Consider the following 13,845-nt stretch of genomic DNA (forward strand, 5'->3'; position numbering starts at 1 on the left):
TAATTAGCTGTATGTGCTACATAAACAATGGTTAGTGAAGTTCTCTTTTGTGTACTTCAGCTGGAACGGTTCAGCATATCTGCTCATGGCAAGGAGCTTTTCATCAATGCTGACCTTCTGATTGTAGCAGGGAGAAGATATGGTTTGGTTGGACCAAATGGGTAAATATATTTTCTTACCTCCACCAAGGAGATAATGTTTTCTTCTACGGCTGTCTGTCTGTTAGTTAGCAGGATTATGCAAAAACGTATCACGGAACTTGGAGAAAAAATGCTGAAGGAACAAACCCCTTGAATTTTGGTGCGGATCTGTATCATAGTGAATCTGGCAATTTTTTCACTGTAAGAGAGCTTTTTTCAACATTTGCGTTGATTTCTCAGTGGATAATTCATAGATCCTGATGAAAAAAATCTGGCATGTTTTGGAGACTGATATTTATGAACAATCCAAATATAAATCTGGATCTATTGAATTTAGATGTTGTTTCACAAGGACATCGTTGGGGCTTAACGAAGGTATGTGCTTTAAATGTTCTGTATTTTCGAGTATTGACGACCACTGCAGTTTTTTCCATTCGCCCATTTACACACACATCTATGTACAGCACTTTCTCTATTCAGATCACTCACACAAAGCCGGCACAGCCGTTAAGAGCAGTTTGGGGTTCAGTGTCTTGCCCAAGTACACTTGGGTATGCGGAATGGAGGAGCCGGACTCATCACCTCACTCCCAATGTCTATTAAAAGAGTAATAGTCCACGTCGGATCAAATGATACAAGTCGCCAGCAGTCAGAGCTGACAAAAGCCGACTTCATCCGTCTGTTTGACCTGCTGAACAGCACAGGAATGTCTGCTTTCATCTTGGGTCCAATTCCCACACTGGGTCGCGTAATTGGCCGTTTTACTAGGATCCTCAGCCTCCACACCTGGCTCCAGTCCAAATGCTCCACTCACAACATTGGGTTCATTCACAACTTAAATTTGATCTGATATCGCTCTCCCTTGTTTGCACGAGACGGTCTGCATCCAAGCTTGCAGGGTAGTCTCATGCTTGCAGGTAATCTGCAGCGAACTGTACTATTTACCCCTTGTGACTGACTATTTACATCACCTGTCACCCCCTGCTCTTCTTCTGCCACTTTAAACAGTCATGCTCCCCATACTGCCACTAGCTCCCCCTTGTGGATAAATCCTAGTACTGCCTTCGTTACACCATCACCCACAGCCTCTAATATTCCTGTCAGGATTACTCCCAGATTGGACTTTATTTGTGATGAACAAAGAAAAGCAAAAAGGCAGTTGAGGAGGTGGTCTAGCCTAATTACCGTACAAATGAAAAATCATAGCCCAGCCGAAAAGCTCAGACATGGACAGAAGGTAAAAATGGCTCTTTTAAACATCTGTGCACTTACTAATAAGACTTTCATCATAAATGATTTTATCACTGTACATAAACTTGATTTTATTTTCCTGACTGAATCATGGCTCAATTCAGATGGAGCTGCTCTCTTAAACAAAGCTTCCCCCCTAAACTTTAGCTATATACACACAATACGTGAGGGAAAGAAAGGGGTAGGTCTAGCAACTATATTTTTAAAACGCTTTTAAATGCAGTGTCAGTCTAGGTGCCTTTTTTTTAATTTTTTTTTTAATATCAAGCTTTTAGATTGGAAAGTATATTTATCGCCCTCCAAAACCCGTAGCTTAATTTTTACCAGAAATGTCTGAGCTCTGTTTAATTAAGAATGACAGGATAATCATAACTGGTGATTTTAATCTGCATATTGATGACACCTCGGACTTCTAAACTCTTTGGATTTTACTCAACATATTGCCAGGCCTACTCATAACCAAGGCCACACACTAGATTTAGTGATCTCCAAAAGTGTAGATATTTTTTTAACAAGATTTTTGATATTAACCTGTCAGATCACTATTGTTTGTTTTTTGATGTGATCATATATGGCAGGAGACAAAATGGAACAGAATATCTCTTTAAGAAACGCTATCTATGTTAATCCTCAGCTGCCGAGTTCTGTCCCGACATGCTAAATCAAGCTCTGCAGAGGAATTTTAAATCTATACATGAAATAGTAAATCATTTTAACTCTAAATTAAGATCAGCTCTTGACAGTGTGGCACCTGAGAAATCAAAAAAGAAATCACATACTAAACTAATGCCATTGGAAAAATGAGAATACGTCTGCTAAAGAGGGAATGCCGTAGAGCTGAGAGAATGTGGAGAAAAAGAAAATTGACAACCCACATAGAGATTCTCACAAGATCCCTCCTCACCTACAACAAAGCTGTGCACTGTGAGACAGGCATATTTCTCTAAAGTATTAAATGAAAATAGAAATTATTTTCAAAAATAAATCACCTTTCAAATCCGTCGCAGCGCTCGGAATATACATGACCTGCCTCACGATAAAATGTGAAGAGTTTGCAGAATTTATGGAAAAAAAGATAATAAATATCCATGCCAGTATTGTAAACACCATAGATACATCAAATAGATACATTAAATAACTCAACCCCAACTCAAATAACTCAACCCCAACCTCTTCCCAGACAATCATTTTCTCACACAATAATTTTACAAAGTTCCGCTTCACAGATTTTGATCAGTGAAGCGGAACTTAGTAAAATTATTGCACAACTGAAGTCTTCCACATGCTCACTGGATGCAATCCCAACTAGATTTTTTTTAAAAGAGGTTTTAGACAGTTTTATTCTCAATCTTTTAGTCATTTTAAATTGTTCACTGGAAATAGCTCTGGTAAATCCCCTTCTTAAAAACACAAATCTTGATTCCTCTATGCTAAACAAATACAGACCCATTTCCAAACTGCCTTTCATTAGCAAAGTTCTAAAAAGGCCATATCTAAACAGTTAGATGAATTCCTATTCATGAATCATATACACAATGATTTCAGTCTGGTTTTAGAAAGGACTGGAAAGTTGGATTGGTATCACAGGCACAGTTCTAAACTGGTTAAAAACATAACTTACTGGCAGGACATATTTTTTTAGCCTATTCGTGACCTATGCTAGATGATCGTGGGCAATTATTTTTCACTTCAGCTTACTCTTCAGGTGAGTCCATGCTTTGGCTATGCGCAGCCACCTTCCTTATGACGCCCCAGCCTTTTCGGCATTCCACAGCGTTCCATTCTTGGTCCATTGTTATTTTGCCTATATATGCTACCACTGGGAAAAATTATTAGTGACCATGGTGTCAGCTATCATTGTTATGCTGATGATACTCAATTATATATATCCGTAGCACCAGATGAATCTGATGCTCCAAACCAAGTTATAAATTGCCTCTTCAGCGTGGAAAAATGGATGAGCAACAATTTTCTCAAATTAAACAAAGATAAAACTGAAATTCTTGTAATTGGTACTGATGATCAGAGACGAAACATTATTAGCAAACATGGAAGTCTGGCGCATCACAATAAATCAAAAGTAAAGAACCTGGTTGTTACATTTGACTCAGAACTAGATTTTAATTCACACACAAACAATGTCACAAAGATTGCCTTTTATCGTTTAAGAAACCTTGCAAGCGTAAGACCGTACCTCACTCTGGAAGATGCCAAAAAGGTGACTCATGCTTTTATACTTTCTCGCCTGGACTACAGTAATGCACTGGATTCAGGATTACCGAAAAAATCCATTGATCGACTACAACTTGTACAAAATTCAGCAGCCAGGGTTTTAACGAGAAATGGGAAGAGATCACATTAGTCCGGTTTTAGTGTCTTTACACTAGCTTCCTGAGGATTGATTTTAAAATTATTTTACTTATTTTTAAGTCTCTTAATGGTACAGCACCCTCGTACATCTCTGATTGTTTATCGGAGTATGTTCCAAACTGTTCCCTCAGGTCGTCTACCTGCCGGGCCGGCCAAGCTTGCTCTATATCCCAAAAACAAACTATAAAAAGTTTGGGGAAGCAGTCTTTGATTTTATTGATTTTATTGTAAAGCTCTTTGAGCTGCATTTTATGTATGAAAGGTGCTGTATAAATAAATGTATTATTTTTGAAGTGAAGCAGCAGCAATCCCTTCCAAAGTGCCCCCAAATCGAAGTGGAGTTTGTTTCAGTTGGCCAGCTAATAGCTAGCTGATGGTGCTAGCTCGACCCAAGCCTGCTAATAGGTGGTTAGCATGTTAGTCTTTAGCAAATTAGCTAAACAGCTAGCTCAGCAGCATCATGAAGGAGGACCAAGCAGGAGGGATGGAGCTCCGACCGTTTAAATAGACCGCCTCATTGTGAAGGCTTTTACATGGGATGCAGTTGAGATGGGGAGTGGGCGAAGAAAGCTAATACCTGCCTTTGCTGGCATTAGGCAAGGCTGAGGCGTCAATGGACCCTCTGGCTCCGCCGCTTTCGTCAGTGACTTGGTGCGCTCTGAGAACTTTGTGAACTCTCTGTGTGGGAGTGGGGGGAGAGAGAGGAAGGGAAGCAGTTGATGGGATGCAGCCCGGCAGCAGCGGCAGGCTCCTTTGGAGACGGCATCAGGACTCCCCCTAGGGTCATGAAAAGGTGGTGGCACAGCCTCCTAACCCCCCGGCTCTGCTGGGACTGGAACGTTCTTTAAGTTAATTCTTCATATAAATACAGCCATTGTGAGGTTTCTGGTATGACTACTATATTTCCTTGTTTAAAGTAGTCCTAGATTCTCAAATAAATACCAGTACTATACAGTATGAAGCCGTGCATCTTCTGCTCCTGCACTTGCTTGCTCTCACTGACACACTCACACATTTATGGCCATTTTCTAGGGAAACCCTAAGTAAAAACATAGCGCTGGCAATAGCAGCACTGCTGCAGACACACTGCTAGTGTGAAGAACAGATAACCGCAACATTCAGTTGATCTGCGGCACAGCCGCATCCAGTATGTCCCATGTGGGGTGGGGCAGGGTGGCATGTTGCGGTTCTGTCTTCTGGAATCACGACACAAAACCATAGATGTTTGGACTGAGACTTCGGTCTCAGTTTGAGAATTGCTACAGGACAAATTTATACGTTTCATGTATATTCCTGCACATTTGCTGCAAGTATTGTTGAGTAGTTGAGTAGTGAGATTGCACTGTTAACAGATGTGGTTCTGAGATGTCTGTTTTCCATCGAGATACAAACTTGCTTTGCACGGCTTCGTGTGATTAAACGTCCAAATTTCAACATAAGGAAAATAATAGATCTGCTTGTGCTAGTCATGAGAAAACAACAGCTTTCTTGTTTGTCTCAGCTGTCTTTCTTGCTTAATCATGCTCTCTCACCAAAATAATATCTGTTAACACATGAATACAAGTCAAAATCTGTTAATAATCCAAGACTAGTCTAATTAACTTACATACATCATTAAGACTAGTCTTGCTGAAGCTTTATATAAAGTTTAACCATAACTATTACTTGACCATTTTGAAGAAGCTTGGTCTCCCTTGGTCTCTTAAAGATTCTGCCTGTTCTGCCACTCTGAGTAGCCACTGGTTTCTTTGTGTGATGACAAGTAGCCAAGAAACTATGGCTTGTAGTGATGGCTGATGTCTTGCTTATTGTCCACTTGTGCATGAATGATAATTGAAGTGTGATTAAGTGTTCTCTTTTTTTCAGCAAAGGAAAGACCACATTACTAAAACACATAGCTAACAGAGCTCTCAGTATTCCACCCAACATTGATGTGCTACTGTGTGAACAGGGTAAGTTACCTGCTACAATGTGCCTTCCATCATTTCTGTCTCTTTCAATGCTCTTATTTCCACTGACTATGTGTACTTTGTTTATGTTAGAGGTGGTAGCTGATGACACGCCGGCAGTGCAGGCTGTGCTGAAAGCAGACACTCGCCGCCTGAAGCTTCTGGAGGAGGAGAAACGGCTCCAGGTTCGTCTCGAAAAGGGAGAGGACAGTGTCGCTGAGCGGCTGGAAAAGGTGAATGCTCTCTTTGACATTACACATTTCACTTGTCTTTCACATCAACATTTTCTTTTTCTTTATTTCACACATGAACAATTAGAAAAATAGCTGTGTAAAAATAATAAATAAATAAAACAACATATCTCCATATCCACCCATGCACTTCTATCCATATACATACTTATTTATTACTTATTACTTATTTTGCTGCCTTACATGTCAGTGGAAGTTCTAGTCTCAATGGGCCTCATTTACTTATGTGCGCAGATACGTTCTTACTCTGCGCAGAAAATAAGTGCGTGCGCAAAATCGCCGCAGGATTCACGACACATGCGCACCAGGCGATTTTGTTCTCACCACCAATGCGTATGTTCGTGAATCAGAATCATTCTAAATTGAACAGTTGAAGTAAAGGTAAAGGTAAAAAACACAAGAATCTCACAACAGCAGAAATTGAAGGGCCGGAGGTGGAAGACACAAAATTAATACTTTTCTGTAGCGTGTCCTCCGGAGTGAAGATGTTTTAAAAAAATTCACCTGGGCTGAATGAGGCGCTGAATGCTGTAACCTGCACAGAGCTGAGCACTAGAGCTTTGGACATTTCTCTTAGATGCATCGCGATGTGGACTCCACTGAATATTTATAACACTGCTGCTTCAGAATCAATCAATCAAATTTTATTTGTATAGTCCATATTCACAAATCACAATTTGTCTCATAGGGCTTTAACAAGGTGTGACATCCTCTGTCCTTAACCCTCAACAAGAGTAAGGAAAAACTACTAAAAAACCTTTTAACAGGGTAAAAAGAACGTAGAAACCTCAGAGAGAGCCACATGTGAGGGATCCCTCTCCCAGGACGGACAGAAGTGCAATAGATGTCACGTGTAAAGGAGAACATCAGAAAGATAAGGGTATTAGCAGCATTGATAGAATAAACATTTTGAAGCATAACTGAAGGTGAATGAATTGATGGATTATTGTCAGTAATGGTTGAGTATCTGAGGAGAAATATTTTATATCAAGCAGTCTTGTTGTAATCATAGTCCATGGTCAGCAGCCACCACGATCATGATCCACCATTATTATCACAATCAGCCAGCTAGGTATAGGATCCGCCATACAGGATCCACCATTACGATCTCTGATTCGCGATCCACCATCATATTCCACGATGTGGCCTCAGCCGCGGCCCTGGATCTGTGGACGATAAGGCAAAGGGACTCCGGGGAAGAAGTCAAGTCAGTAACATGTATTGATGAGATATTAATTTCTTTGATGTAATAAGGATTGAGAAGAGGAAGGAGAAGCTGGAAAGAGAAGCTCTGTGTGTCATGTGTCCCCCGACCTTCTAGACCTATAGCAGCATAACTAAGAGCAGGTCTAGGACAAGCCTGGACCGGCTCTAACTATAAGCTTTATCGTAAAGGAAGGTTTTAAGCCTACTCTTAAACGTACAGATGGTGTCTGCCTCCCGAATTGAAAGTGGGAGATGATTCCACAGGAGAGGAGCTTGATGCTGAAAGCTCTGGCTCCTACTCTACTTTTAGAGACTTTAGGGACGACAAGCAAGCCTGAATTCTGGGAGCGCAGTGCTCTAGTGGGTTGATATGGTACTATCAGCTCTTTGAGGTATAATGGTGCCATATTATTAAGGGCCTTGTAGGTGAGGAGGAGAATTTTTAATTCTATTCTAGATTTAACCGGAAGCCAGTGTAGTGAAGCTAATACAGGAGAAATGTGTTCTCTTTTCTTGGTTCTTGTCAGGACACGTGCTGCAGCATTTTGGACAAGCTGCAGAGTCTTTAACGACTTACTGCTGGAGCCTGATAATAAGGAATTACAATAATCAAGTCTGGATGTAACAAAGGAGTGAACTAGTTTTTCTGCCAACTGAGGGAAGGAGATGGTTGATTGTATTTCTAATAGTTAGAATTTTATCATTAAAGAGGGTCATAACACAATTTTTCCAGGCTACGTGATTTTCAACATGGTTGCTGGAGCGCCACTTACTTTCTAGTTTTCTTGACGCTTGTTTTAATTCATGTTTGTTGGAATTATACCACGGAGCTAATTTACTATGTTTTACACGTTTCTTTTTTAGAAGCGCTATGGAGTCTAATGTTAATCGTAATGACTTTACAGAGCTATCGACAAGATGGTCAATCTCAGTGGAGCTAGGGTATTTAAAGAATTCGTTGGTTATATCGACGGATAATACAGGTTTAAATGTAATTGGAATTATTTCCTTAAATTTAGCTACAGCACTATCAGGTAGACATCTAGAAAAGGAGTTTTTTATTAGTGGCATATATTCTGATAATGAGAAATCGAAGGTTATTAAATGATGGTCTGATAGAATCGGATTACGTGGAAATACTATAAGATGTTCAGTTTTGACACCGTATGATAATACAAGGTCAAGTGTGTGTTACAACAATAAGTAGGTTGGTGTACACACTGACTGAAACCAATTGAGTCTAATACTGAAATAAATGCTACGCTAAGGCTATCATTATTATTGTCAACATGAATATTAAAGTCACCAACAATAATAATTTTATCTGTTTTTAGGACTAGGTTTGATAAAAACTCAGGGAATTCTGTTAAAAATTCAGTATAAGCCCCAGGGGCACGGTAAACTACAGCAAATATGATTGGCTGTTGGTATTTCTTGGATTGGCGTGGAAGACTAAGAACAAGACATTCAAATGAGTTGTAGCTTAGTTTAGGTTTAGGATTAATTGATAGACTGGAGTTAAAAATAGCAGCAACTCCACCTCCTCGACCAAATTCTCTGGGAACATGTGAATTTACGTGACTGGTGGGAGTAGATTCATTTAGGCTGACATATTCATCGGGATGCAGCCACGTCTCAGTGAGGGACAATAAATCTATTTTTTGATCTGAGACTAGTTCATTTAATAAAATAGCCTTCGATGATAGTGAACCTATGTCTAAAAGTCCACATTTAAAAGTCTTTGTTTGTTGAGTTGTTGCAGAGGTTAATTTTTAGAAGTTTTTTGTGCAGAATTCTCCCTCTGTTAATGTTTGATTTAAATAATTTAATGGGACGGTGGACAGACACAGTCTCTATGGGTTTGTGGTTGTGTGACTGATCCAGAGGGAGCGCAGAGAAGTGTGTAGCACTGCAGCTATGCGTCCTGGTCCCAACTCTGGGTTGTCATTTTTTAGACTGAGTAATATTCCTAGATGAGAGCTGCCCCATCCCAAGTGGGATGAACGCCGTCTCTCCTAACAAGACCAGGTTTCCTCCAAAACGTTTGCCAATTATCTACAAAGCCCACACCGTTTACAGGACACCACCTCGACAGCCAGCGGTTAAAAGACAACATGCGGCTAAACATGTCATCACCTGTCGATCAGATGCACATTAAAGGTCCGGTCGTCCTGTGTCTGTAGGGGGGTTAGGGAAATAATTCATTACTCGTTAGGGCTGCACCTATTTATTTTTTTATCGATTATCTAACGACTAATATTTTGATTAATTGAACGATTATTTTGTATTACTCGATTAATATAATAATGAATTTATCCAAAAAAATATTTAAAAAAACTTGTCCTTTATATTTATTTAATCATCTTCTCTTAAATACAAATAAATCTGAAAAAAACAAAATATGCACTGCAAGGCATTATTCCACAACAAAAAATAGCCCAATCTGAATTTCTAATCTGCCTTTTACAGTCCCATATCTTTCGAGTAGCCTAGTAGTTGTATCAATGTCTGTATTAAGTCAAAACTGTCAAATAAAATAAAGAAAGTAATATTTAATAGTATTTTAACAATGTTTATTATAATTTTTCACACTTTACTGGAGAGTACTCTAATAATAAAATAAATGTTCATATCCCTCCTTCAGCACACAGTTTTGTATCAAAAGGATTAATGCTTCTCTTTACAGATTTTTATCACTCTGAGGTGTACTCATCCGCATCCAGGGATTTGTTTGTTTTTAATTAGAAAATGTCTGTATATTTCCTCTCTTGTCAGAGCCTTGTATTCCTCAGATACACATGGTAAATTTAAGAACTCCACTTCACCTGGACTCTGATATTTACAACTGGTTAAGAATATTAATTTTAATAATAATATATATATATATATATTTTTTTGGGGGGGATATCCTCAGTTTTTATTTATGATTATTATAGGGACCCCTTATTTTGTAAATACTATTGTGTGCCTACTGCTCTCTCAACCTGTATGACAGCAGTTTAAATTAGCAGATTTAGTTCCACCTTCATAATATCTTTGTTTCATGTACATTAGTTTCTTTTGAATCTCCTTAATCAATTTTTTTAACTTTCTATGTATATATTTCCTGATTTATTTTCTTATCCAATTTATCTTTATGCTCTCTGTTTGTCCTACAGCACGGATGGGGACACCTCACCATGATCATTGTTACCTATATACATCTGAATTTAATTCATCATGTCTTTTTAAGTTAATTTGAATTTAGTCTCCATAGCATAGTTTTCTTCTCATTTGTCAGATGTAATGATATAAGGGGTGGGCGATTTGGCAAAAATATCATATCATGATTTTTTTCAGGCAGGATCACGATCAAAGATCTTATTACGATTTTTTTTTTCATGTTGGTGTCAACATCAAAGACTATTTTGCAAGTTAACTCAACATTACAACCAAACTAATTTCCCCATTTAAAAAAATACAGCCCTACAAGGTAACAAAATAAGGAAAAAGAATAACGGAGTAGTTCAGAAAGGGATATTTCACCCAAAAATAAAAATTCACTCATCTACTATAACTATCGAAACAAACATTGTGCGCTCTGATGATGTCACCTAGTGGCAGCATGTAAAGTGAGAATAATAAAGGTCCAAGGCAGCTCCTCTGTGCAACCCCAAAACAGCTGTTATGTTAGTCTGACACGTGATTTTGATTCAGAGCTGTATGGAGCTTTTTTCCTATCTTTATTCAAGAGCGTGGTCTTTCAGTTTGAGCGCATGACTTGTTGAATTTATGTTCAGATCGTGTATGACTTTCCATCAAAACCCTGCCCTTGCACTCAAATTGCCCCTGTTTGCACTTAAATTTGCTCTGCTTCTGCTCAAACTGTGTGCTTGCACTCAGATATATTCTTGCTCACACGGATTTCCTGTGCTCCAAGTTTCAGCCCTTCTCAGCACTCTGGCTGCTTTCTGCGCGCTCGTGAATCATCTGCTCTCAGATTTCTCCTCTGCTCTTGGATTTTCTTTGGCAACAACCCTGTCCAAATTCCCCAACCAATAGAATGCCAGGTGAGGTGTTGACCACTGGTCAACCAATGAAATGAATGATATGATCGCTGCCAATGATAATGAGAATAGCACCGCGCAGAACCAATCATGTGGCTGGAATAGACTTAAACCCACGTCAAGTTAGGACCTCACCCTTGACGCACACAGAACAGAGTGTAGGAGCAGCAGCAGCACACATGCTAATGTTTGGCCTACTGCATAAAGGATGACGACTCTGCATCGATGCAGTGACTGAACATAATCGATTCATGTTTTCCACTATGTTCTTTGTTTTAGAACGTGCCCCAGGATCACGACGTCCTGTGTGCTCACTTTATAATAAACGTCATCACTGATCAGAAGTTATTAGGACACGTACAGTACTGACGTGTACTTTGTTTGTTTGAATGCTCCAGAGTTTATGAGAAACATGTTTAAACCTGCTACACAGCATGAAACGTGACGCACACAGTGAGGGCATCAGGGTATAAGTGACCGAAACAATCCGGAGTCATGATCCGACATCCTCGATTAATTACTAAATACCTGTGATTATCAGTTTGTGTGTGAAGAGGGACAGAGACGAGCAGACACAGACACACACTGCAGATTATGACGCAGCGCTGTGTTTTAACTTCATTGTTGCAGAAGAAGCAATGCCCCATTTATCCAGGAAAATATTTTTCCAGCAGTTTTCTTTTTAAAGTGCCCATATTGTGTAAAACACATTATCTGGGCTTTTACTATTCATAATTACTTGAAGGGGCTCAGTAGGGACCCTCAAAGTATGAAAACAGTCACTCCGCTGACTTTTTCACTCAGTCCATTCTAAGAAATATGTCTTCCTCCCCCGTATGAGTCATATGGGTTCGCACTCGTCACTCAGCCCCAACCAGCAGGTACCAGTCCAGCATCCGAACTCGGGACGATACTCCTACATTGGCCGACTGTCCTGCTAAAACTTGAACAAACATGAGGACGGTGTAACTTACTGTTCGGAAACATCCTTTTGTAACCGACTGTAAATATGTGGCTGGTCTTCTATAGCGGTATCCAAACATAGCGTGACTTTCAGCTGTGTTTACCAGAGAGATCGTCAAATGCGCCAGAATGAGACCGGTGATAGGCCTGGTCATGTGTCACTGTAGACCTCCTGCTGTCCTGATGTCAATGGGGAGATTGTTTCATCATTTAGGAGCCAGGACAGTAAACAGTCGTGATTTGTTGAGTGGCTAGCTGTCCCTCACAGTGAGGGACAGCTATGGGGACAGTATGCGGGCAGCCACTGGTAACCAGTCAAGGGAGCGGAGAAGTGTGAGTGAACTTAGGTAGGGTGAAGACCAGTCGAGCTGCTGCATTGACTGTTGAGTGTCACACCCAGGTTCCTAGTGATCTGCGTGGGGGGTACCAAAGAGTTGTCGATGGTGATTTTAACATATTTGTATATTTAACAACGCAATTTGTCTCATCGGGCTTAACAAGGTGCAACATCTTCTGCCCTTAACCCTCAACAAGAGTATTGAAAAATTACCAAAAAACGTAGAAACCTCAGAGAGAGCCATATGTGAGGGATCCCTCTCCCAGGACACACAGAAGTGCAATAGATGCCACGTGTAAAATATCCAGCTAAAAATACCCAGTTAAACTTTGAATCAATTTCTATTAGGCTAAATAAACCACATACAATAAAATCTTGTCTGCATCAATCAATTCTTTTTTTATAAATTAATCTTATTATTTTGTTGATTAATCGTTATTTTTTCTTATTCGATTAATATAATAATGAATTTACCTTTCTGGAGGAATATCAAAACACTGTGTAAATTCAAGTTTAGCAGTCTGTCAAAAAAATGATCTTGAAGTAGCCTAGTAGTTAAGGCATAACTAAGTATAAATGCTGTATGAAGTCAAAAACTAACTGTCTAATAAAATAAAGTAATTATAATTCAATAGTATTTCAACAATGTTTATTATTAATTTTCACACTGAACTGGATGGTACTCTAATAATAAAATGTTCTTTTCTTGTTTCAAGTAAAATAAGGTCAGCATTTAAAAACAAAATAAAGAACTTTTGAAAAAGGCATCTAAAAATATATTGGTTAATTTTAGAAATAAATAATAAAAAGATGTAGTTTGAGTTTTGCTTTTTCTCCTTTCTCAATATATAACTACATTACACATATAAACAATCTCAACAATTATTAACAACTATACAGCTTTAACTTTTCTCTTTGTTCCCCCTTTCTCTTGTTCAGTGAGAGAAGTAAACTCTACCGTGTGCTGCCAGGATTTACTACCGTTAAGACAGAAAAAGCAGCGCAGGTTAAAAAAGAAACGGTCAGTCACAGACTAATAACAGGTCTAGGTCCGTATAGAACAGTGTCTGGGTCCGTATAGAACAGTGTCTGGGTCCGTATAGAACAGTGTCTGGGTCCGTATAGAACAGTGTCTGGGTCCGTATAGAACAGTGTCTGGGTCCGGGCCGCGGCCCACCTATTGGTGACCTATGCTAGATGATTGTGGGTGATTTTTTTTGCTTCAGGTTGCTTTTCAGGTGAGTCCATGCTTTGACTGTGCGCAGCCACCTTCCTTACGATGCATCGACACACGTTCCGCAAATCGACGTATTTACGTTATCAATGATGTCG

The 13,845-nt window shown here is 39.4% G+C and overlaps 1 protein-coding gene across 1 annotated transcript in view; it reads left to right on the forward strand.

Moving 5' to 3' along the window:
• abcf1 (ATP-binding cassette, sub-family F (GCN20), member 1) overlaps nt 1-13,845 on the forward strand; it is a 46,575-nt gene that overhangs the window by 10,626 nt on the left and 22,104 nt on the right. The window contains exons 12-14 of the mRNA XM_035182883.1: nt 61-161; nt 5,628-5,713; nt 5,804-5,943. Of these exons, the coding sequence (XP_035038774.1) occupies nt 61-161; nt 5,628-5,713; nt 5,804-5,943 (327 nt within the window). The remainder of the gene's footprint in view (nt 1-60; nt 162-5,627; nt 5,714-5,803; nt 5,944-13,845) is intronic.

Source organism: Hippoglossus stenolepis, chromosome 17 (genome assembly GCF_022539355.2).
Source record: "Hippoglossus stenolepis isolate QCI-W04-F060 chromosome 17, HSTE1.2, whole genome shotgun sequence".
In the NCBI taxonomy this organism is placed as follows: domain Eukaryota; kingdom Metazoa; phylum Chordata; class Actinopteri; order Pleuronectiformes; family Pleuronectidae; genus Hippoglossus; species Hippoglossus stenolepis.